The sequence below is a fragment of the Lynx rufus genome, unplaced genomic scaffold, assembly GCF_022079265.1.
Source record: "Lynx rufus isolate CCGP_SWC_20201006 ecotype Redwood Valley unplaced genomic scaffold, mLynRuf1.p SCAF_4, whole genome shotgun sequence".
NCBI lineage: Eukaryota > Metazoa > Chordata > Mammalia > Carnivora > Felidae > Lynx > Lynx rufus.
In genome coordinates this window covers 35,809,135-35,835,458 of record NW_025814856.1, presented here as the reverse complement: position 1 = coordinate 35,835,458, position 26,324 = coordinate 35,809,135, and the positions used below count along the sequence as shown (strand labels likewise).

General features: G+C 40.2%; 1 protein-coding gene across 1 annotated transcript in view; it reads left to right on the top strand.

The window, feature by feature from the left end:
• Window positions 1-26,324, top strand: part of FRMD4B (FERM domain containing 4B) — a 123,934-nt gene that overhangs the window by 74,860 nt on the left and 22,750 nt on the right. The window contains exons 7-13 of the mRNA XM_047096411.1: window positions 4,080-4,163; window positions 6,303-6,368; window positions 9,090-9,147; window positions 11,472-11,558; window positions 23,200-23,276; window positions 24,565-24,703; window positions 25,393-25,534. Of these exons, the coding sequence (XP_046952367.1) occupies window positions 4,080-4,163; window positions 6,303-6,368; window positions 9,090-9,147; window positions 11,472-11,558; window positions 23,200-23,276; window positions 24,565-24,703; window positions 25,393-25,534 (653 nt within the window). The remainder of the gene's footprint in view (window positions 1-4,079; window positions 4,164-6,302; window positions 6,369-9,089; window positions 9,148-11,471; window positions 11,559-23,199; window positions 23,277-24,564; window positions 24,704-25,392; window positions 25,535-26,324) is intronic.

Below are 26,324 nucleotides of genomic sequence, written 5' to 3'. Positions count from 1 at the left end.
CCAGCAGTTTCCCTTATTATTAACATCTTGCTTTAGTGTGGCTTGCTTGTTACAACTGAATCAATATTATTACATTATTGTTAACCAACGTCCATAGTCCAATTGGGATTCAGTCTGTATATTGTACAGGTTTACAAATGTTAACAAATGCATAATGTCATGTGTGTCATTACAATATTCAGAATAGTTTCACTGCCCGCACATCCCTGTGCTCCACCTGTTCAGGTATATACCTTTGAAACTCTCCTTGAAATGATCCCTAAGCTGCCTCCCTATTAATGCACATTTTAGTTGCTTCCTGGTGATTGATTAGTACCCTAGCCGTCTTAGTGAATGAATACTCATTGTTATTTAGGATACTGGCCTCTGGTTAATCTTTGGTTGTATGTTGATTACTCAGCCCCCGTGTCCAGATGAATAACGTCTTACATCTGATAACCAGGGCGATTCTGATTGTCTATAGTAGTCCCCACTTACCTGCGGTTTCACTTTCCACGGCGTCAATTCCCCAAGGTCTGGAAGTAGATGATCCTCTCCCTGACGAATCATCAGAAGGTCAATAGTAGCCTAACACTAGGTCACAATGCCTGTCATTCACCTCCCTGCATCTCCGCATGTAGGCATTTTGTCATCTCACATCCCATATGAAGAATGGTGAGTATAGCACAGTAAGATACGTTTAGAGAGAGACCACATTCACGTAACTGTTACGATGGTACATTGTTACCATTGTTCTATTTTATAATTATTTTTAACCTTTTACTATGACTGATTTACAAATTAAACTTTATCATGGGTATGTGTGTATAGGAAAAAACGTGTTATGTGTAGGATTTGGGACTATCTGCAGTCTCAGACACCCATTTGGGTTCTGGAAACGTGTCCCCCATGGATAAGAGGAACCATTGTATAGTTAAAATTACTCTTGAAAATTCCTTGAGAAGATGACATATTAAAGACCAGAGTTTACCTTCAATAAATTCAACACAGGTAGTATTTTTCTCATGTTGAATCACATAGCTGTTTCTTTAGTTAGGCTCTAAACATGTAAGTTGCTTGTGTTTAGCAGACGTGTATTAAATGCTTAATACATGTTTACAAAATGCTAGAAAAACCTCAGTGTTGTGAGATGCTGGTACTTTGAGGACACAGGAACTAACACCTTCTTGAAGGGCATCAACTTCAAACCTCCGGTTCTGCATTTATTCTCAACCATGAGCTTATTGAAAAGAATGATGGGTAAACTCTCTCCCTTACTTCTGTCCCCTCTCTCCTCTCTCTTTTGTCTGACTACTCACATAAGTTAAAAGCAACTCCATCAAATGACACTTGTTTCTACATGCTAGGTATGCAGTATATACTCTATACATATTTGCTGAAAAAATAAATGAGTCTAAACTGAATAGCAGCCTTCACTCTGGTGAGTCTTAATTGCTATAATCCAAAATTAACTATAATCCAAAGAAGTAAATGAACGCTAGGCTGAGTTCTTGGAACATAGCATACAGTTCACGTAGACCCAGAAGGTAACAAAACACATGTAATTGGTGGTGATGATTAATAACAAAAAGTTATTTGTCCTTAGCCTCTCATTTTAGAATATGTACATGTATTTGCCCTTCATAAAAAAACTCACAAGCCAACTTCTTTGAAAAGGAAATCAAATTTGAAGGACAGAGCATAAAAGAAATTATTAAGAAAAATAAACATTATTACTGGGAGTTAACAGATGACCTTTAATATGAATAAATCGGATTGTGGTCTATTTTGGTTTTCAGGAAGGCCAAACCTGTTTTCCGAGATTGTCAATGTCGTTAAGCCGTACTGCTTAGATTTCAAATGAATAAAGAGATTTATCCTTACGTAAGAACAACCGAGTGACTTCTTGCTTCCTGTAGTCATTTGTAAAGCCGGATCTTTCACCTCTAAGATGAGCCTTAAGGCCACAACCTTCGTTTTGAATGTAATGTTGACAGGTGCAAATCATGGTGTCTCCAAGCGAGGGGATACTCCACTCTATCTGTTCTTAGTCAAAGAGAGTAAGTGTATGTATAGGTTGCTCAGTGGCATGGTCAGGAAATGAGACGGTAAAACCAAAACACAACATTTCCGTGGACATTGACGGAGAGCCATGTATACACCAAGCCTGATATGGTGACAGGATGAGCAGTTTCTAATACGGCACATACACTGTGCCTCAAACAGACCCTGGCCGCAGCCCGTGCTTGGTTTCCTGGGTTAATCTGTGACACTTGATCTCCAAGTGTTGAATGAATGCTTCCGGAGGAGATTCACTTGAAGTTCAGTGTTCCGTCATCCAGCCGAGACATTCATCGCTTTGAATGTGAATCACTGAGGCGAACCCCCGGGAAGCTGGTGTGAAAATGCATACATGATGGATCTTGAAAATAATTGGTTCCGTGTTTTCCTTTGTAACCAGGGGGTGAGGGTGAAGGGGAGCTATGCCTTGCCCAAGATGAGAATGTGCTCTCTGGAATGCCATTCCGAGGGTCTGTCAGAGAATCAGGTTACGGTCTTGTCATTTTTTGTGAATGTTTATTTATTTTTGAGAGAACAGGAGTGGGGGGGAGGGACAGAGGATCCAGAAGCGGACTCTGAGCTGTCAGCACAGAGCCCGATGTGGGGCTCACACTCATGAATCACGAGACTGTGACCCGAGCCGAAGTGGGATGCTCAGCCTTCTGAGCCACCCAGGCACCGCCTGATCTTGTCTTTCAAAGCCAAGCAGACTGGGTTTGCCTTCTGGCTTCTCTGCATAGTGGCTGTGAGACACTGAGTGAGGGGCTTACTTCTGGAAGCCTCTCCCTCTTACCTGTAAAGCATGGATAATAACGGTACCTACCACCTGGAAGGAGTCATGGTGAGACTTAGGTCGGGTATATAATGCTTAAAAAGTGTCTTGCATGGTGCCTGACTCTCCACAAACGATAGGTTCTGGGAAAGAGATGAAGTAGTAGACATGAAGAGCTACCAATGGGCTGATTGATGGATGCTAGTTTGGTCAGGATTTTTAATAGCTGTTCATGTACTTATCCCAGGCTCTGATAGACCCCAGAGAGTCATGTCTGTTTTTTCATAGACTACCCTTAAATACTTGGGGCAGTATTTGAGAGGACCAGCTATGACTGCATCGTATTACCTGTTCTTCCTTCTGTTAAGTTCCATGAAGACCACACCCCTCTCTTTTTTATTTATTTATTTTTAAGTAAGCTGTATACACCCAACATGGGGCTCGAACTCGCAACCCCAAGATCAAGAGTTGCATGTTCTCTTGACTGAGCCAGCTGGGCACCCCCCAAAATTGTCTCTTTTGACAACTAGAATGTTGCCTTTTTATAGTGAGATAATAGCTGACCTTAACGAGGTACATTTTTAGTTCATTTGATGCAATTTGAAGGATATCTGGGGTTTCATTAGACACACGTTTTCAAGTCCTCTTCTTTCAAGTGTATTTCACAAATGGCCAACTTGATCCATTTTATTTCAGAGCATGATAAGGAAACAACAGACAAGTAATAGTAAAGTCTATACAAACCTTTTTATTGAATTGATACCTTTTATGAGAAAGTGATAATACTATATGAGTGGTTTTATGATAATCAATATTCCAGCATGGTGAATATTATGTGCCACTGAAGATCACTATGGGAGTGCTATAGGCACACAGAGAAGGTGTGTAATAAAATTTGAAGAATGCTGTGTGAAAATGGAATATGGGATATCCACAGTTATAATAATAATTAGGTAACAGAATAGCTATACATAGAAATACACAATAAAAATAGCTGCAGGTTTATCAGGAGAGTAAGGAAAATGGGATTATGGCACCTGAATACCGTTATTTTAATTTTTGTGTGTGTCTTTTTAAAAACTTCAAAATGTCACATGGTTCGGCAGGTTGTCCTTTGGGGGAATTGAATCCGTAGCCTTATATGTGCTGACCACATTTTGCTACAGCCCGGTGTAGTGTCATTACTTACCAGATTTCATCTGGTGACTAGCTTGGATGATAGTTTAGGTAACAGTGACTGACATTACTGCATTACTCTTCTTTTCAGTGATGAAAATGCCAGGAAAGACTTAAAGACATTACCAGCCTTTCCAACCAAAACCCTTCAGGAACATCCATCCCTGGCTTACTGGTAAGCCAAAGCAGGACCACAGGTGACCCCGTTGTCATAGCCTCCATTGAGAACTGCGTGCTTTTCAGGAAACTAAAAGAGATATGAGTGCAGAAAGTATTAAATCACATGTGTCAGGGTGACCATAAGTAGACCTGATCCTTTCCGTGAAAGGGTCTTGTCAGAACTTACTGGAGATCGTTGTACCACGATTGTAGTCATTAGTGAAGAGTGGCTGCATGCTTTCTCATTCACACACGCAAAAAGTCTGTATAGAATATGCTTTTAAGGGAACATAATGCTCAGTACGTGTGCAGTCACTGTGTGATGTGGCCTTAATCTAGCAGCATGTAATATACGTGTCATAAAATACAAATTTCCTTGGATACAGATTTTCTCACTACCCAGAAATTACCTGAGTGAACAGAGGTTTCTCCCATGGCCAAAAATTGTTGTGTATTTTGAGTGATTCCATTTGTTGGGATTATTTTAATTCCATTAAATGCATTAATTCATTAAATTCATTAAATTCATTAATTATTTTAATGAAGCCATAGTACCCATTTTCCGTTCAACGTTTTTCCTGGTAGGATATGATTTTCCCCCTTGAATTAGTTACAGCCCCTTTAAATATAGTTTCCTTGATTTAGGGCTTTGAATCTTGAAAATAGTTTTACTTTCCATTAAAAAAATGGATTACAAAATAAATATTCAACATGAAGAGTGGTTTTTTTTAAGTTCATTTATTTTGAGTGGAGATGTGGGGGACCAGCAGAGAAAGAGAGAGAGAGAATCCCAAGCAGGCTCCACGCTGACAGCACAGAGCCCAACACAGGACTCAAACTCATGAACCATGAAATCATGACCTGAGCCAAAATCAAGAGTCAGACGCTTAAGTGACTGAGCCACCCAGGCTCCCCCATGAATAGCTTTAATAATGGAAGTTGGACTGCAGGTTCCAAATAAAGAGTGAAAGTGTGTACTGAGGCTACATTCCTTCCTCAGTCTGGAATCTTCCAAACAAATCATTGTTAAGTGATAGTTTCTTAAGAAAAGAAAAAAAAAAAGGCCTTTTACTACTGATTACTGGTTGTGTAGAGATAAAAACATTTATCTTTCTAGGTTATATTTGAGATATGATAGGTATCTGAAAGAAAAGAACAGTAGCTCAGTGATAGCAAAGGTGACAGACTTCAGGGGTGCCTGGGTGGCTCAGTCGGTTAAGCGTCCGACTTCGGGTCAGGTCATGATCTTGTGGTTCATGAGTTCAAGCCCCTCATCTGAGTCTGTGCTGAGAGATCAGAGCCTGGAGCCTGCTTCAGGTTTTGTGTCTCCCTCTCTCTCTGCCCCTGCCCCACTTATGGTCTGTCTCTCTCAAAAATAAATAAAATAAACATTTAAAAAAAATTGTTTTCTAAAGGTGACAGACTGCAGCCTAGTTCTGCCTTTCTCGCCAACAAGTTGTTGTTTTTTTTTAACTTTTTTTTTTTATTATTAAGTAATCTCTGCCTCCAATGTGAGGCTCAAACCCATGACCCCAAGATCAAGAGTCTCATGTTCTACTGACTAAGCCAGCCAGGTGCCCCTCCAGTCAACAAGTTTTATGCTGGGACAATAATGAAGGGTTTTCTCTGAAAACATTGTGTCCCCAGGTAGTGAGTGACAAGAGAGTGTTTTGGATTGCACAAGACTCAGAACAGTTTTAATCCTTTCTAAATCTTCATGGATAATTTTTAAAAATGTATTTAATACTTGCTGATCTCTTTTTTTTAAGCCTTTTAATTTCCCTAGCAAGGCTCACTACTTAGCATTTAGTGACATTATTTTGTATTTGTTTTGTCCCATTCAATTATGGCAAAAAATACTAGTTTTTCATTTGATAAATTGAAATCCTGTTCTTTTCCAATAGATTAAGTTTTAAAACATATTAATATATTATATAGCATATAAAATTTAAATCAGAAATCATGATGAGGTAGTCTTGTCTGAAGTTCAAAAATCCATGTTCTACAGAAACAAAAGTCATCCAGCTTCTGTATCCCAAACAGGTTAGTGAAGGCATTTTTCTTGTTTCTCAATAAGCCACCTGAGAATCTTGAAAATGAGTCTGTATCTCATATAATCATACATTGCCATATTTCTCATTTGCTTGTTTCACAGTGAGGACAGGGTGATTGAGCATTATTTGAAAATCAAAGGTCTGACCCGGGGTCAAGCTGTGGTTCAGTAAGTATCTGTCTTTCCTTTTGCTTAGATATAATTTTAATGTCTCCTGTTTGAAGAAATCATCTGAAATTATTTCTGCTGTATATTTTGTTTGTATATAGTCCCCATCTGGTTAGAAATACCTTCATATGAATTATAAAATGCCTTGGGTCATTTCATAGTTGATGTCATCAATTCAGAGGCCTACCAGTGTCAGGCAGGTAGCAAAAATGAGACACGTAGGCCAGGTGTAGGGTAACGGAATGGTGGGGATTGAGGTGATCTGGAGAGCTATTACCCTGGGTAGAAGGAAGGTGATTCAGTTTCGGAAATCAGACCTAATGTTGTCAGACCTGATACTGTTTAAGAAGTACTGGAAATTCTGATTTTTAAATCCCAATTTAAACATTGCAAAGCAATTTTAAGAAAATTTTATTGCAATCTGAGCCAAAGAAAACCTATCTGGAAGCCATGTGTGGTTGCCCGGCTTGTGACTCTATTTTAGGTGGAGCATACAGTGTTGGTGTTGGGTTGTCTATATCTTTATGCTACCAATAACGGACCATAGTGATATATTTCTGCATTTTATTCTTTTTTTTTTTTTTTAGTTTTTATTTTTAAGTCATCTCTATACCTAATGTGGGGCTTGAACTCACAACCCAGAGATCAAGAGTCACATGCTCTACCGACTAAGCCAGCCAGGTGCCCCTATTTCTGCATTTTAGACTTATAGAGTAACCATTCATTTATTAACAGTAGTTCACAAGCTACGTTAAAGTTTTAAAATTATAAAAAACTAAATTTATAAATTTAAATTTTAAAAATTAAAAAAATGAATATAGCATTATTGCTCTAGTAATTGTAGAATAACTTTTATGGCCATAGACGTTCTTGTAAAAACCTGCGGGAATGTCGCTCCGAGCACGTAAGAACCGAAATAAGAACTTGGAGATTGCTATTCCTCTGGCCAGTGTGTAGATTTCCCTCACACCTCCACCACTGGCACTAATCTCCTTTTCATCACAAAACACCCTGTGATCTCCAAGGCAGAAATCAAAAATTAGCAGTCCTGAAATTGAACCCTTGACATTTGAACTCATTGTTCCTGTTTTCTGGGAGGGACAAAAGAGGTGTAAAAATTTTCCCTGAAGGATTTTAGGTTAGGCTAATGAGCATGTTATGAGTGCCCTTGCTTAAATGCAGAGTCCTTTTACTTCCCCTGATCATTATCGTTGTGGCTCCAAATATGAGACTAACTTGGTGGTTAAAGCTCTAGACCGTGGAATCCAACTCTCTGTTAGGATCTTGGCTGTGCTTGTTGAAAGTTGTTGGCACATTTACCATTAACCTCTCTCTCTTTTCTTTAATGTTTGTTTATTTTTGAGAGAGAGAGAGAGAGCACAAGCAGGGGAGAGGCAGAGGGGGTCAGAGGATCCTAAGCGGGCTCTCTGCTGACAGCAGAGGGCCCAATGCAGGGCTTGAACTCACAAACCGTGAAATAATGACCTGAGCTGAAATCGAATGCTTACCGACTGAGCCACCCAGGAGCCCCCATTTACCTAACCTCTTCTTACGTTCATTTACATATAGGTCATTTACTTTTTAAAAGTATCGAAGTATTGATTACAAAATCCAGAGCAATTGATATTCAAAATGGCATTAAAAAGTCCACTTGAGGGGCGCCTTTGTGGCTCATTCGGTTAAGTGGCTGACTTCAGCCATGATCATGATCATGATCTCGTGGTTGGTGAGTTGGTGCCCCGTGTTGGGCTCTGTGCTGAGCTCTGTGCTGACAGCTCACAGCCTGGAGCCTGTCAGATTCTGTGTCTCCCTCTGTTTCTGTCCCTCCCCCACTTGTATTCTGTCTCTCTAGCTCTCAAAAATAAATAAACATTTTTTAAAAAGTTAAAAAAAAAAAGTCCACTTGTACTAAACAGGAACCTCAAGTCTTTGTGAACAGAGAGGAAGTCTTACACAATATAATTCACTCTATAAAACCTTAGAAGTACACAATAAATATTTGTTGAATTAAAAATAGTAAATAGTAGCATCATTAATTTTTATTTTGGGGAACACATTTTTTAAATACAACAAAATTGTATATACAGTATATAATAAAATTCACCCTTTTTAGGTACATATTTCTTATTAGAGTTTAGACCTAAGAGTAAAGCATATATTCCTGAGAGTTTAGTAGTCAGTAAATAGGATCAGTTTATTTTTTTAACTGTTTATGTACTTATGTATGTATGTACGTGTGTATGTAATCTCTATACCCAACACGGGGCTCCAGCTCACAACCCCAAGATCAACCCCATGTGCTCTACCGACTAAGCCAGCCAGGTGCCCCAGAATTGTTTTATTTTTTACTTACTACAAGCATGACCCAGAAGCTGATTCTCATTGCTTTGCATCATTAAGTGCTTAGTTTAAAAAATACTTGCAATTTGGGTTTACGATACAGTACAGTATGTTCTAAGCCGTAGAAATCTTAATATGCAGAAATTAACATTTCCTGTAGCTTTTGGAAATTGAAGTTTTGTTAGCAACTTCCTAACATTTGGGTAAGGTAAAATATATTACTCCCTAGAATGGCTTATTCTATTTCTACTGTAGTCAAAGACATTAGTCATGGTTGTAATGAGGAAAGTACATACAAATTGTGCTTCTGTACATCATTTTTCCCAAAAGGATCCTCTAATTTATGAAGAGATTATAATATATACTATTCATTTTTCATAGGTATATGAAAATAGTAGAAGCTCTACCAACCTATGGAGTCCATTATTACGCAGTAAAGGTAAATACTTTTACATGACAAAGCTTTCATAATACCCATGTGACTTTGGGAATTAGTGAATACCACCAACTTCTAAAATCACATAAATTAATATGCATATTTGTGCAAATTATCTCTGTAAATTTCAGCATAAAAAACAAAATTAATTACTTATTTAAAAAATATTAAAATAAAATACGATTGATTTTTTTTTTTTTTTTTTTACAAAAGCCTGATTATGCCTTGTCATTGATAGCAAATTATAAAGCACGCTCTTTTTGCAAAATACTTGCTGTGGTTCAGATGTTTTCCACAAATCCCTATTAATCCTAGCATACTCAGATTATTCTCTTTTGGCACATCTATTCCTTTTATCTATTTTAGCTGCTATTTCTCTTCCCCAGTTGTTCACCTGCCTAATGCTACCAGATATTCTCTTTGTTTTTAATTAAAATTTTTTTATGTTTATGTGTTTTTGAGACAGAGAGAGACAGAGCATGATTGGGGGGAGGGGCAGAGAGAGACACACACACACACAGAATTTGAAGCAGATTAAAGACTCTGAGCTGTCAGCACAGAGCCTGATGTGGGGCTCAAACCCTTGATCTGTGAGTTCATGACCTTAGTCAAAGTCGGACACTTAACTGACTGAGCCACCCAAGCGCCCCTCTCTTTTTTAAAAAAATTTTTTTTTAATATTTATTTATTTTTGAGAGAGAGATAGAGACAGAGTGCGAGCTGGGGAGGGGCAGAGAGAGAGAGGGAGACACAGAATCCAAAGCAGGCTCCAGACTCAGCTGTCAGCACAGAGCCCAATGGAGGGCTCAGACTCACAAACCGTGAGATCATGACCTGAGCTGAAGTCAGATGGTTAACCAACTGAGCCCCCCAGATATTCTCTTGATAGCCCCTTTATCTGGGAATCATAAACTTTCTTTTTTTTTTTTTACGATTTTATTTTTAAGTAATCTTTACACCCAACGTGGGGCTCGAACTCACAACCCCAAGATCGAGAGTTACATGCTTCACCAACTGAGCCAGCTGGGTGTCCCAAGAATCATAAACTCTACATTGTCATTTCAATACTTCATAAAGTTCTCAAATTTTTGCAGGATTTGCAATACCAATTTTCAATTGGTATAGTTTGTATTTGTGTATTGTTTTCAGGTGTTTTCAAGCAGGGAGAGACTAAGAAATATTTTGAGATGGTAAGGGATAAAGCAGTGTTAAGGAGGGAATCTTGTTTGAAGGGAATAATTTTATCGTTGATCAATCTTGAGTGACTTTTCCAGTTACAACAGTGTTTGCAATTCAAAAATGGTAGGGGATTGAATAATAAATACTTGCATAATGAGGGCACCTTGTACTAAAAATAAGTACCATTTCAACTTTAATTTCTAAAGACTATTGTTTTTTTTTAAGTTTATTCATTTTGAGAGAGAGAGAGAGAGAGAGAGAGAGTGTGTGTGTGTGTGTGTGTGTGTGTGTGTGTGTGAAAGAGCAGAAGAGGGGCAGAGAGAGAATCCCAGACAGACTCCTCACTGTCAGTGAGTAGCCCAATGTGGGGCTCGAACTCATGGACCATGAGATCATGACCTGAGCCAAAATCAGGTTGGACACTCAACCGACTGAGCCACCCAAGCGCCTCTAATTTCTCCTGATTCTTAATTTGTTTGTATACAGGTATATGTTTAAGCCTAAATTTTTCTTTCCTTGTGTCAATGCGTCCTTTACTTTGGCAAGACCTAAAAGATTTTGGAAAAAAAAAAAAAGATTTATGAAAAAAAAAATTCCTCCCCTCCCCATATGTACCTCAAAGTGATTATTCAAACATCCTGCCATTGAATCATACAGTTCTCCAAAAGAGCTTTTCAGTATTCCCATGCTCACTGTTAACTGGATTATAAACATCAGGTTTGGGACCTCTTTTCTCATCTTTATAATTCTTTGGAAACTTCCCTGACCTTTATAGTTGGTTTCTAATCAAGAGAGCAGAGAGCTTTTTTTTTTTTTCTTTCTCTTTTTTCTTTCTTTTCTTTTTTAAATGGATAACTGGCTTTATACTCTGGATTAGTTTTTACATTTTATTTCTTCTCTCCAGCTGTTCAGTCAAGACAGTAATGTTTCATCCTTTTTGGTGGTATTGATAGTATTAATCTGTTTTAACTTAAAGATCTTATTTGAAGGCATTTTAAAAACAAGTTAGGTGTGTAAATAATGTTTTGTTTACCAAGCCAGCTTTATTTTGACTAGCTGAAACTTGGTAAATTATGAAATTAGTAGATCTTCAGCTCTAGAAGATTGAACAGTTAAGGGCTCGGTTCTCATCCTTTTCCATTTTCCAGGATAAACAAGGACTTCCTTGGTGGCTTGGAATCAGCTACAAAGGAATCGGCCAGTATGATCTGCAAGATAAAGTGAAACCTCGGAAAGTAAGTATGAATCATTTTATTATTTTTTTTTAATTTTTTTTTTCAACGTTTATTTATTTTTGGGACAGAGGGAGACAGAGCATGAACGGGGGAGGGGCAGAGAGAGAGGGAGACACAGAATCGGAAACAGGCTCCAGGCTCTGAGCCATCAGCCCAGAGCCTGACGTGGGGCTCGAACTCACGGACCGTGAGATCGTGACCTGGCTGAAGTCGGACGCTTAACCGACTGTGCCACCCAGGCGCCCCAATATGAATCATTTTAGACACTTAGGAGAACCTGAGCTGCTCTGGATTTGGCAACATCGCTTTAAGGGGCACCGAACAGTCTCAGACAAAGAACTTTGGTTAGTGAAGCTGTGGGTTCAGAGGAGGCTCAGGTTAAGTGAAAAATACTTTTTATAACTAATTTATGTACCTTTATACAGTGATTCTGATCTGATCATTTACTCTAAGGAAATAAAGTTATGTACTAAGATTTAAGGATGTTGATCACAGTTTCATTTATAAAGGCATACAATTAGATTACTCTCTTTTTAATGTGTATTATTTATTTTGAGAGAGAGCGTGAGCAGGGGAGAGGGGCAGAGAATCCCAAGCAGGCTCAGCACGTAGCCCCATGCAGGGCTCGATCCCCCAACTCTGAGATCCTGACCCAAGCTGAAATCAAGAGTCAGACGCTTAACCTACTGAGCCACTCAGGCACCCCTAGACTTCTATTTTAAGGCCATTTGAACATGATGATGGCATTTTGTTTTCTAAATTTTATATATCGATCTGTTATATAGATACGATATATTTATACACATAATTATATGTAATGTTAGTATAAGTTTATATGTAAATTATATAGGTATGTACATACACATACATACATATGCTTGTTTGCACTGGATGGATAAACAGATGGATGAATTGTGAAGAGAGAAGCCAGATTCTTTGGTGCTGGTTCCCTCTCCGTAACACAGTTACAACTAATCTTTTTACTACTGCTGCTATTTTCACTTATCTTTGTTTCACAGTTTTCTACGCTAAACCTGCCTGCTATTTGTAAAGAAAATTATGTCACATGCTGTATATGGAAGGGAACTCTATCAGGTTTGGGTTTTCCAGAGCTAATAAATTGCATTATTTTCGTTTTGGACTTTGGCTATGTAGCTCTCCTGATCCGAGCACAGACGTACCATACTTTTTTGCCCATGTGAGAATGGATGAGTCCATATAGATCGCCACCCACCTGCCCTGGCCCCCTGTGTATTATAATGACATAAAGGCTTACTCATACATCTCTGGCTGCTTTTGCTGCCCTCCCTATGCTCTCCTGCCATCACTGGGAGTCACTGCAGTGGAACAATGGCCTATAATAGCAGACCATGTGTTATCACACTCCAACATCGCAGCCTTAAATAACTCCTACCGTTTCCATCTGTCTCATGCTTTAATGTCTATTAGAAAAACAGCCATATTGTTCCTAAAGCGACCCTTGTAATCATACCACGGTGTTCTTCATTCTCTGTGCGTTTTCAGCTTCTATCAATGTACACCATCTTTCTTTAAGAAAATAAGAAAACTCCTCTTTTCTCCCCACTTTATGGTTGTGAATCTCACACAAACAACACAAAAGGGTGGCCAAGGGGAGCAGACTATTGGGCATTGAGGCTCTTTATCAGAAATCATCGCTAAAAATAATAACACATCATCTCACAGCCGATATCCATCTGTGTGAGGGACAGTAAGACAGCATGTATGCAGTCATATAATTACAATTGTGTCTCTGTGAGCCCTGTGACCAAGATCAATTGAAGTAAGATATACTCAGTTTCCAGGAGGGATATGAATAATGTTGTTCCTAGTTGAAAATTTGCCTTGAAGACCAAATCTGTAATAAATAATGTTAGAAATGACAGGCATACACTTTTGTTCAAAATCATTTCTATTTATAGTTATTCATTTTAACTGTTTACCAAAAGCTATACATATCCATTGTGAAAACAAATGAAAAAAAGCAAACCACGGAAACGTGTGAACTAGGGTAGTCCCCATTCCTTTCCCATGATAGCCGCTGTCAAGAGAAGGATACTGGCTCAGTGAGACTTTTCAGTGTATATCCTAAGCTTTCCAGAAAGAGAAAGCTTTCTATGCACACTATTTCATACCATGTCTTACTTCTTCAGGTCGCTTTATAAACACATCTCTTTTCATTCTTTTTAAAGCTGCCTAGCATCCATTATGTGAAAGACAGTATTCATTTAACTGATTCTCTTTTGATGGACATTATGATTGGTAACTGTGGGAGTCCATGGCTGGTGGGGGGGTTGGGGGGGGACAGAGAGGGAGAATAATGAATCCCAGCCAAGGCATGTACCTAACCCTTAGTTGATCTATTTAATAAAACCAAATTATTGCTTATCATGTTTCCTTAAGGTAGACCTCAACCTATATTAACATTTTTTTTTTTGGTAATTTATTTCTCCTCTGAATTTTGCTTTAAGAAATAACATGTAGGAGTCTCACTGGTTTTGCTGAATCCTGCGTGTAATATATTACTTAAATTGACTCACAAGTCATTTCTTTGCTAATGTTTCTTCATGAAATTGAGAAGCCCACGGAATGTAAATGCATTGACTAAAAACAACCAGGCTTTCTCCCAAAATAATGGTGAATCAGAGTCTGCACAGTAAATACTGCAGCTAATTTCCTCTCAGTTGCTCATGACTCACATCCCTTTCTTTACATTCACAGTTTCATAGAAATCGGTAAATATTGTTTGACACTGATCACAATCAGGCTTGCTTGTTCATTCCAGAGTTTAGACAAGGATCAGAAGACATTTGCTTTTTTCAATTTGCAGGGCTTTCCTATTTCATTTTCAAGACGTGCCATTCAATTCAAAAAGGACCATTAACAGGGCATCTTGTGCTGTCACTGCCTCATCCTCTCTTTTCTGGTCATTTTTGCAGGTGTCCACTCCATACCACTGTTTACTTTCTCCTCCTTCTGTTAAAATCCAGTGATGGATTTTTGCTTCCATATGTTTATTTTTCCATGTCCAAGCAACTTATGGGTTTAATTGGAGGGAGGATGTTCCCTATGTCACTGCCCTGGCCCAGTTGGTACAAATGAAAGAATCCATGATTTCAAGGGTCATGAGCATTGATTTATAAGAAGAAGGATCATGCTTCAGCTGTTTGCATGACCTGTACATGCAGCAAGTTACCTGTAGCCGAGCAGGAATGAAGGTCAGATGGGCAGATTCTGAAACAGGCTGGAATGGGGGACCCTGGAGATCCTTAGCCTCTTGAGCCCTTTGTTACGCATGCCCACTGGCTTGTAATTATGTAGCTTAATGGGGCGCCTGGGTGGCTCAGTCAGTTAAGCTACCAATTTCGACTCAGGTCACGATCTCGCAGTTCATGGGTTCCAGCGCCCCATCGGGCTCTGTGCTGACAGCTGAGATCCTGGAGCCTGCTTCCGATTCTGTGTCTCCCTCTCTCTCTGCCCCTTCCCCACTCATGCTCTGTCTCTGTCTCTCAAAAATGAATAAATGTTAAAAAAAAATTATAATTATGTAGCTTAAGCACAGGCCAGGAGGGAGAATGTTTGCCAATAATGAGAGACTAACTGATGCCGAAGGCTATTTTGAAAAAAGGTTGGTCCAAGACCCACAAGCTGAAGCTTTCTGTCCTTTGCACATAATGTGTATTAGTGATAGCCTATGAATGTTAAGGACAATGTTTGTTGTATCTCCCAGTGGTATTCTTCTTGTATTTTGCCTGTAAGCCTTTCTCTAGTCAAAGGGCAGCGTTGTTTTCAGTCTGTGTAGTATAAAGATGCAGATCAAGAAGTTGGGAAGCAACCCAAAGCCTGTCTTTGATGTTCCATTCGCTGCGTAACCTTGGCCATGTTGTTTAATCTCTCTTTAAACTCAGTTTCTTCATCTGCAAGATGGTAATGCCACCAACTGCATAGGGTGTTTGTCAGAATTACAAGAGATTATGTTCAGCACTGTGCCTGATACACATTCATCACTCCATAACTGGTTGTTGTTCATTGGTAGTGACAGAGAAAGACAATTTTTAAAGGTATGAGATACTGCAACCCATATAACTCTATATGTTAACTAACTAGAATTTAAATAAAAACTTGAAAAAAAAAAGGTATGAGGAATATTCTTGGATCACTGTTGGTTAGAGAAGGACCCAGCATTGCTACAAACTCATAGTCCTAGTGTTCCATCTAAGAGTCCACACGCAGATGTTCTATTTTCAGAGATTCTTAAGCACTCTGCGTGAATTTATTAACCACAGTGCCCTAGGGCGTGATGCAAATTAAGAGAAATTTAAGATTCTGAGTTACAAACCACAAAAATTCAGAGTATTAAAAATTCAGTTCATAAGCAGTTTGTTTTTTCTTTTTAATCCTCCCTTTATGCATGAAATGTGTCATTGCAAACTCTTATGGAATGTGAAAATGTACCAGAACTCAACTTAATTTCAGATCGTAGGACCTTTGAACTTAAAAATTGTGAAGCTTTACAATAAAAAAAAAAAAAAAACGCAGACTGTGTTCCTACTAGGTTTTTATTGTTTGCTCAGTATTTCACAGAGAAATATAATTTCTTCACAAAGAAGTAGAGTGCCTCAGTGGCTAAGTGAAGCCTTGATATATGTCATGACTGATTTGTACCCCTCCAGCAAGTTCTTTGACCTGAAAAAAACCACAACCTGTCAGAGATGGGAGAAATAAAAAAGGCATGCCAGGCAAGGTGTCATAGGCAGACCTTAGTGGGGTAAAATGCCTTTCACGATTTGTATCTTTGTGCATTATAACTACTAACAAAGTCTTCTGATGTGCATCATTACCCCAGGGCATTTTGGGGTGGGGAAAAGGTTCCTAGCCTTCAGTTAACTGATTTCTTTTTTCAACTATTGGAATTCCCAAATGCCTAGAGCCAGATGTATTAAGTAACAAGCACAAAAGTCTTCCTGTTTCCTGGTCATAAAACTACAGGGTTCATTTCATTTAAACCCAGTGACTTGCTTACTTTTCTAAGCACAGCCATCTCAATCATTTCTCCCCCCTCCTCGTTTTTCCACTATTGCCACGTGGCCAGGGAGCTCGATCGGGAAGCTCCTTCCGACACTGCTTAAATTTTAGATGAGGTTAACTGCGGGAGAAAAAGGAAAATGTGCTGCCCGGTCACACTTTATACTTCAATACCAAATAAAGTATGGTGTGGAAAAAAAAGAATGCAATTACAGAATGTCAACTGGAGACCGGTCCGTCCTGTTTGTAAAGTGTATAATTACCTCCGGCCACACCAATAATCAATCTGATTGTTAAAACCTTCTGCAGAGTCACCGGGAGGAGAACTCAAAGCCTACAGCATGGGTTTCAAATAAGAACCAGTTGGCTGGTTCTGGAGCTGTGTCTCAGCCTTTCTGGGTCTTTCTTTTCTCAGCTATCAAATTCTAGTAAGTCTGTCTGCTCCCTCCGCTTCAAAGATCATTGGAAGGACCCAGTGGGTTAGTGAGTTCCTTTACCAAGTAGATAATTTTTCCCTCACACCACATTCTGGTTTATAGAAGGGTTACTGAATACCACAGGTGTTTTTCTTCCCCTCCTGTAAGCTCATCACAGTTAGGATTTTAAGCGGTTCTTCTAAGACAAGGAACTCTCAGAGAATTGTTTCAGCATTGGGCAGTCTCCATTTCCATTTTACAACCGGAAGCAGGTGGAAAGAATTCAAGGCAAGCAGCCTGATTAGTCATAAAGTCTAATTGCAAGGGAGGCTGGGAAGGGTAGTCTTTAGGTGGGTGGCCATGGGCAAAGCCATAAGTCAAGGTGTTCTTTTACTAAAAGGAAGGAGGAAAAAAAGATCCTGAGAGTGATAAGTAGTTTCTGTCACACTGTGTTTGTTTTCTCTGAAGTCTTTTCGGGGGATGGTTTGTGAGAAACTAATCAGTGAGCAAAGAAATAAAACATCGTGATAGATTTTGAATGGTGGAAACAAATGAGATGGAGGGTCCGTAGCGGGATGGGTGGAGGACACTTAGGGGGGTCAGGGATGGCCTCTAAAGAAGGTGACATTTCAGCTAGGTCCTGAAGGGGGTGAAGGAGTCAGGCTATGAAGAATGGGATGGCATGTTCTGGTCAGAGAACAGTGTGTGCTGATGGGAAGGAGGTAGGGACACTATAAAACTGAGAGCTTCAAGGCTTAGAGTTTTCTCTGTAAAAACAGAAGATGATGTGTGAAGAAGAGGAAGTGGCTGGTGGACCAGCAAAACCATTAGATTTCATTACTTAATCTATTAGTTTGTATTTCTAGGCATTTACCAAGTGGCTGAGTTGTTGGTGCATGTAGAGAAATGAAACATAGCTCTTTAATAGAATTGACTCGTCCAAATGCCGAGAAAACAAATTAGTACATAGAGCATGGAGAAAAACAAAGTTCTCTGAAAGGGGATAAACAGGAAAGGCTTCTTTGCTTTGTACTTGTGACTAAACATTGGTTTGGTTTTAATTTGTTCATCCTTACGGAACAAATTTCTAATGAGAGAGTGCAGTGTACCCAGTTTTACATTTTAACAACAACAACAAAAAGAAATAAGCCCATGCTGTTTAGAAGGACCTTGAGCTAGTACTTTATATTCTTTATTCCTTTTAAGGAAAAAGCCAAGTCCCTGTCATTAAGGACACGATGGTCCATCTGGAAAGAGAATTATATTCAAAGTTGGGGATTTTACTGAAGTATTTAATACAGTTTACAACTGTATGCCAGGTGTGAACCTCCAAAAGAGCCATGCGGGTGCCCGTGAACAGCAGGTCAGCCCTGGTTGTATCATACACGTGCCGTGAGCACTCTATTGCATGTATTAACAGGAAGTCATTAGGTCAGTCCTGGGAGGTTAGACATTCAGCTGCAAAGGAAATCTGGGGAGATGACATCCTCTTGGATGGTCAGAGTTTTATATTATGCATTTCCTGATGCCCAGAACTTCCTCATCTGAACTTTTCTAAAATACTCAGAATGTTGTACTCTTTACATTTAAGATGTGATGTTTTATGTATGGAAGGTTATGATATCACATCTCAAAAGGTAATTTTTGTTGCCTGAGTGTGTCCCATTTGGGTGTGTTGCATAGTTTTTGTTCAGCACATGTGACACGGTTAGCATGGCCTCTTCTAGTCTGATCCGTTGTTTCCAGTCCTTCTGGTGGGTAACATTTCCATTTAGAAAATCTGAACAACCATTTGTCTCTAAAGGGATTACCTAACGGAGAAAAACAGAACCCCGATGTTGATTATCTTGGAGGAACATTTCATCTTCTTGAACACACTCTACCTGCCAAATCATAGGTATATCACCAAAAATTCTCCTCTGGGTCAGGCTTTCTCAGTTTTTGCACTGTTAACATTTTGGGCCAGATCATTTTGTCCTGAGCAGGGTACGATATTCAGCAGAATCCCCGGCTTCTATCACAAGATGCTCGTAGCACCTACCCCTGCCGTGCGATAACCAGAAACGTCTCCAGATATCACCAAGTGGTCTTTGTGTTGTGGATGAGAGTAGGGAATGATGTAAACCGTTGTTGGCTTGAGAACCACTAGTCCAGTAAAATGTGAGGGCCCCAGAGTCCTTTCCTGCAAATGGCTGTCGTAATTGCTGGGTTCCCCCCACCCCACCCCATGAGGTAGATCTGAGTACTCCATATTTTTATAAACTCCATCAAGTCGTCTTCCCAGATGAGAGAGTCATGATGATGTGCTCTGATTGGGCACTGTGGTTTTTGAGGCTGGTTGTGCCATATCTGCTCCCATTTAGCTTTGTGACCTTGGCCAATTTATGTAAACCTCTCTGAGCGTCAGTTTTCTGTCTTGAAAAATAGGGCTAAAAGTAGTAACTCCCCATAGGGTTGTTGGGCAGACTCACTCTGGGTCACAAAAGCACTTGATGGATGGAAGGTTGGCCGGATAAAAGGTGGCCATTTGGCTTTCTTTTTTCTTTTTTTTTTTTTCCATTTGATTTATTTTAGAGAGAGAAAGGATGGGGGAGAGAGGAAGGGGCAGTGGGAGAGAGAATCTTAAGCAGGCTCCATGCTTAGCGCAGAGCCTGACACGGAGCTCGATTCCACAATCCTGGGATCATGACCTGAGCTGAAACCAAGAGTCGGACACTCAACCAACTGAACCACCCAGGTGCCCCAATGGTCAGTTTGCCTTTCTAAAAGCCCATGATCCTGCAAAATTCTGTTTTTTTGTGGGACTCCAGAAGGCAAAACATATCCATTAGCTTGATCGTGGGTACTCAGAGTATATTCATCAAGTATAACTTTTTTAAAATGAAAAAAGAATATATCACTAATACAGTGATTTGGTTTTGCTTCACGTTACAGCAAGGGATCGCCCGATGTGAGTCATTGTTTGACGTACAGTCATACACTACAGCTGTGACTATCCCAAATTTAGTCATTTCCAGGTGAACCTGCAGTTAAATGATTAACCTATATTATAAGTGCTATTAAAAAAAAGCCTCTGATCATGTCTTTCCTATTCTTTCTTGGTGGTATACCTTTGAGTGACATCTAATTTTGATTTGGTAAGATTCAGAAAGGTAGTTTGTTCCTTTCTGTCCAAAGCTTTCCCGGAGTCTTTTATTACCCCGGGAGCTCCCCCTCGCCTGTGGCAGGTGCATACTCCTCAGCATTTTTGCACTTGCCAAGGCACGTTCCTTTTCTGGGTACCCCAGACAGGAGGGAGCTTGCTGCCGTGCGTCTTTCTGTGGGCGTGCCCCTGACCCGCCCCTCCCTCCTCCTCTGTGACCTCCGTGGTACAGGAGCAGTGAACAGATTTCCTACCTAGAGGGTGTATCAGGAAACCACCGATGAAATCAACAGAAATAACAGCAGTTTTGACAGAGGTTGAAACTCGCAGAATTGGAACCTGAGTGACACAAATGTGTCAACAGAAAAACTTGATTGTTTCTCATCAGTGGAAAGACAGATGGGGATCCACACGGCTGTTTCTACGTCTGTTTCTGCTGTTAAATGGCTGTCCTCCACCTTCACAAAGACATGATAAAAATTAGGGAATCGGGCTGAGAGTCCTTCATAGCAGTTGTAACTAGCTTTGTCACTCTGAATGTTTACTCTAAACCAGGCCCTGGGCTAAGTGCTTCATGAACATCTACTCACCCAATCCTTCCAACAGCCCCCTGAAGCAGGCGTTGCTCCCATTTTACAGATGAGAAAACGGACACAGTAAAGTTAAGCAATTTACCACCATCCCCCCTCCAAATAAGTGATGGAACCGGGATGCAACCCGTCCATACACTCTACCATCCTGACCCTAGTGGCCGTCACGAATTAAGTCTGCGTCATTCCAGCTCACCTATGCTGTTACAGGCACATGTATGGAATCACATTTTCCGTGAACGTTTTAAGACTTCAGGTGGGGAAACGGCTTTGCCTTTTAGACTTGAAGATTCAGGCTCGGTCCCATAACTTCTTTTGCAAACCCAGTTGCCATTTAATTATTTCAAATTCTTTAAATAAACCGAAGCCCTTCACCTTTTATGTACGGTTTTTGCTTGCAGGCGGCACGTTTGCTCTCAGTGCAGGGACCTGCCGAATGAAGGCAAAAGCGCTAGTGTTTCACATTTGTAAGTGATAAGAGGGGGGAGGTGGTGGCTTTCAGAGATCATGTTTCAAGTCCAGCCCTGGTTTTTTTATGTGTGTGGGAATGGACGCAAAGAAAAACACAGCTGAGCTGCATTGTGGCTCTTCCTGTAGAACCTGTTCATGCCCAGGGTGAGTAAACCCTGGTAGAAATGTCTCCCTCAGACAGCCTCCAGTGAAATCCAGTGCCTGGATTCAAAGCAACTTACTTCCCAGCAAGTAGCATCTGGATACGCACTACACCCCCTTTAAAAACGTGTGTCTCTCTTCTGGGAAGATCTGCCAGGGAAAACTTTGCTCTGTATCTCGCTGATCAGAGGAAGGAGTAGAAGTGGGGAGGTGTCACTGGGTAGGCTTGCTGATGTCAGCCGTGGGAGGCTCTGTTTGTGAAATTGAGTTACACCTAGGTGTCTTATGAAACTCCGTTCACAACTCACCGGAGCTGCTGTCTGGGAGAGGGGAGGTAGAGCCTTGGGGCTTTCCCTCAGATTTCTGTCCCATTTTTGGAATCTCTGGATTAAAAGAAATGAAAGCGTCTTGCCTATGGACATTTTAGGAAAGTGGTATGTAGCCTTAAACTTTCACTAATAACTCTCTCAGCCTCAGTGATTGTAGTTACGCTGTCTGTATGTCGGGCAAGAAAGGGCTGTGTTTTTAGTGCGTGCTGATTTATGTCACTGTGTTTGGGATTGGGGGTTCCAATTTGCATGCTTTTGTATCCTAGTTACCTGTGCATAGGGACTTGAGGTTCACACATTCATGAAAAGTCTTGGCTCAAATGGTGGTGCTGAGGGTGTGTTGCAGAGAACTTATTATTATTATTTAGAAAATTGAAATGCTCCTCTGAGATTCTTTGAAGATAATTTCAAACTCCAGCCAAAGTGTAATAATCATCAATGGTGGGACAAACTCAACGATGAAGTCCGAGTGGAGACGAAAAGCTGAGGCTCAGGCTAGTACAAGAGGGTTGGGAATGATCCCAGAAAATACAGCAGGGCGTTCAATCTTGTTTGAGACATTATTGGGTTTTCAGTCATTTGCACATTGCTAGTTAATTCTGTTTCTCCCAACCAATTGGCAAATGATACTGAGCGCAGCATTAGCGTGTCAGCAGTGGGAACATACAAGTGGGTTCTATTTACAAAAACTGGAGGCTCCAGTTCAGAAACCAAGAGGGCAATCCCGCATTTACCCCCACCCGACCTTTGTTCCAGTTCCTGGAGCTAAGTTTCCGTCACATTTAGGGGAACTCTTGCAGGCGGGAAACTGGTATCACAGAGAATCACCCCTGCTTGGGGTTCCGTTTTACTTTCACTTTGCCTCCTTTTGAAATTTAATCTGTGGTTCTACTAAAACACCCCTTTGAATATCTTTCCACTTAAATATGAAGTCAGCATCTTTGATCAGAAGGCATGTGCTTACTGGAATGTGTGAGGATTTCCTTACTAATTCTCTTTATTTAGTTGAGTCAGGGGGAAAAAATAGTATGCATGTTCCCTATACTTGCCTGGTTTTATAGTTCAAGGAAGATTTATTAGTGAGCTGCAGATTAGTCAGAGAAAGGAATAAAATGGTTTCAGGTTATTGATTTGTATAAAGACTGTGTCACATATTCGTGTTTTGTCTTAGTGTACCTTCTTGATTATTTGGTGATTAAGATGGGTTTTAGGGGCACCTGGGCGGCTCATTCAGTTAAGCATCCGACTTCAGCTCAGGTCATCATCTCACAGTTTGTGGGGTCCAGCCCCGCATCGGGCTCTCTGACAGCTCGGAGCCTGGAGCCTGCTTGGGATTCTGGGTCTCCCATTCTATCTGCCCCTCCCTGACTCACACTGTCTCTTTCTCTCTCTCTCAAAAATAAATAAACTTTAAAATTTTTTTAAAAAAACAGATGGTCCTAGCTTTGGTAAAAATTAGTGTTCATTAAAGCTCTATGTTTTTGTTTTGTTTTTTTCTTAATTGCTTAGTTATTCCAATGGAAACAGCTTGAGAACTTGTATTTCCGTGAGAAAAAATTTGCCGTTGAAGTTCACGATCCACGGAGGTGAGGATGACAGCCTTTTCTTTGTTTGGTCCCGGTGACTATCTGAATAACACTACTGGGAACATTCATGTGCAATTTTTTGCGTGTGGACGTATGTTTTCATTTCTCCTGGATATACTGGGAGGGGAATTGCTGGGTCAAATGGTAATTCTTCCTTTAACCTTTTAAGAAACTGCCACACTGTTGTCCAAAGCGGCTACACCATTTTGCATTCCCACCAGCAATATGTATGGTTTCATTTTCTCCACATCTTCCCTGACACTTGTTATTTTTAGTTGTGTTTTGGTTGCTTTTTTAATAGCCATCCTGGTGATATATAGCGATAGCCCTTCTGGTTTGGATTTGCATTTCCCTCAATTCAAAATGGTGGCCGAGCATCTTTTCATGTACTTCTTGGCCGCTGGTGTGTCTTCTCTAGAGAAATCCCTTGTTCGTATCCCTTGCTCACTTTTTAACTGGGTCTTCCTGGGCACTTTAAAACAACGGTTGCCAGGTTATCAACATGGATTGAAGTCAGGATTGGAGGCGCTCCAAGCTCCTCAGAGGAATTCATTTTCAGTCCTCAGTGTTTGCCTTTCAGACATGTTGGTGGATGCTCAGAGGTTAGAGGGATGGGGGGAAATAGCTGTGACAAAAAGATGACCCCAAGAGACAAGTCAGATTCCTGCACAGAACACTGTACCCTTGTCCCTTCTTCCCCGCAGCATCTGCCTGCCCTCCCCCACCTTCCTTCTCCTTTCACTCTCTCCTCCTCTCACCCTTTCTCCTCTTTTTATCTGGTGCATAAGCCCTACGCTGGACCAGTTTCAGACTTGCATATCTTCAGACAACATTATCATGTTCATCCTCTGATAATGTCATAGCTGGACAAGTCAACCTAGATCTGAGCTGTTCTTTTACCTTGAGGAAGGCGCTGACCCTCCCCTCTTGGCGGTTTTGTCTTTGAAGTATTACCACATTTATTGCCAGACTCTTCTGATGGCCACACATCCTGTGGTTTTTAACCAAACATTTCTGGTACAGCCTCTAATTTGCCTAGTTCTTACCTGCTTTTGAGTATGTGTGTACGCATTTTTGAACATGCTAGTTTTCTAAAAAAAAGAGACTATCCAGGTGCAACTGGTTTTGTCATAAAAGGAGAAAATCAGAAGTGTGGCCCCTGTTGGCATCATTAGAGCAGCAGAAAAACAATTAGGTAGATGCTTCATGATAACATGACTCACTGGTTACATTTTGTGTTGTGCTGGGCCAGAGGTGAATAATTCAAATGCTTTCCTTCATCTTTCAGGATTTCTGTGTCAAGAAGAACCTTTGGGCAAAGTGGCCTCTTTGTGCAAACGTGGTATGCAAACCCTTCTCTCATCAAGTCCATCTGGGTAATGGCAATTAGTCAGCATCAGTTTTATTTGGACCGGAAGCAAAGCAAAGTAAGTAACAAGAGTGCTTCTTATGGGAGCCGACTTCCCTCCCTCATTTGCTTTCTGTTTGGAAGATAAGCTTTCTCAGAAAAGATGCGAGCACATGGGTTTTTGGTCTTTGAGTTTTAATAAATTTTTTGACCACCTGTTTTAATTTTTCTTACATTTAAAAGATGGGCGGGGTGCTGGGTGGCTCAGTCGGTTAAGCATCCAACCTCAGCTCAGGTCATGATCTCGCAACTTGTGAGTTCGAGCCCCGCATCGGGCTCTGTGCTGACAGCTAGGAGCCTGGAGCCTGCTTCGGATTCTGTGTCTCCTTCTCTCTCTCCCCCTCCCCTGCTTGTACTCTGTCTCTCTCTATCAAAAAAAAAAAAAAAAAAAAAAAATTAAAAGACGGGCAATATATACCTGATTTAAAAGTTCTAAGACTTGCCAACTTTTTGACATGTGGGCACGTGTCCACAGGTGATGTGTTCAGGTTAATGGTTGAACTATACCGTGAGAGGGATTCATGCATAGTTATTTGAACATTTGAACTGTAAGCTTAAGTCTCCTATGTTTTTCTTCTGAAGTGTCACATTAGCATATAAAAATTCTGAGTTGTCCTGACATACTTATCCCATAGCAACTTAATCATTGTATCAGTTTGAAATAGGTTCAGTCGAGTGAATTCTGTTTCAATGTTGTATACCTCTTAGGCAAAAATTCCTTCAGCCAGGAGTTTGGATGATATCGCAATGGATTTGACAGAGACAGGAACACCAAGGGTCTCCAAAATGGTGACACTGGAAGCAAAAAGTCAGTTCATCATGGCGAGCAATGGCAGCTTAATATCTTCAGGTAATGTTTTGGGAAAGTATGAACAATCTTTATTTCACTGTTTTGTAGGGGTCAGCAGCCACTTAAATGCATTTTAGACCCATTATTTGGGGAATAAATAAGCATATCAAAACCTGCAGCATTGCAGCATAAACCAATTTTTTTTTTAAGTATAAGGAAAGTTAAATTATAAAAAGCTTGTATAAATAACACTAGATACAACGATACTGAGTGCTCAGGGTAATTTGAAAGGACATTTTCTCCCCATACGTTCTATCAGCTTCTTCTCCCAATAATTAGTTTCTGTTCAGACACTCGGCTAATTCTCTACTTAATATATAGCCAAACGTGACTACAAGCTTCAAACTTGACCCCAGTCCCACCCCCCCAATGTGATTGCTGCCGGAAGCCCTTCCTCTGTAGAAATTCTGGAATCTCTTATCACCAAGTATGTGTAACTTAATTCAAATGAATTTTCCCATCTAAATCCTATTGTCAGCTCTTAATCTGAAGCACACAACATTCCTTTGCCTTGCTTGCTTGCTTTCTAAAAGGACATTCTAAACAATTATCTCCAGGAACATCTTACCTTCTCTCCTGCTCAGAAAACTGAAATTCTTCCTTGGGTGTGTCTGAAACATTAAGCATTTTATCATCGCTTCTAAACTGACTGAGCCAAAATACAGAAGGTATATATAATTACCAGGCTCTGTTGGATGCCCAGAAGCCTGAGAAAATGTTCTCCAGTTTCCTTTTATTATGTTCAGAAACAAGGAGAAAAGAAATAAATTATGATTTAATAGCAGGTTTC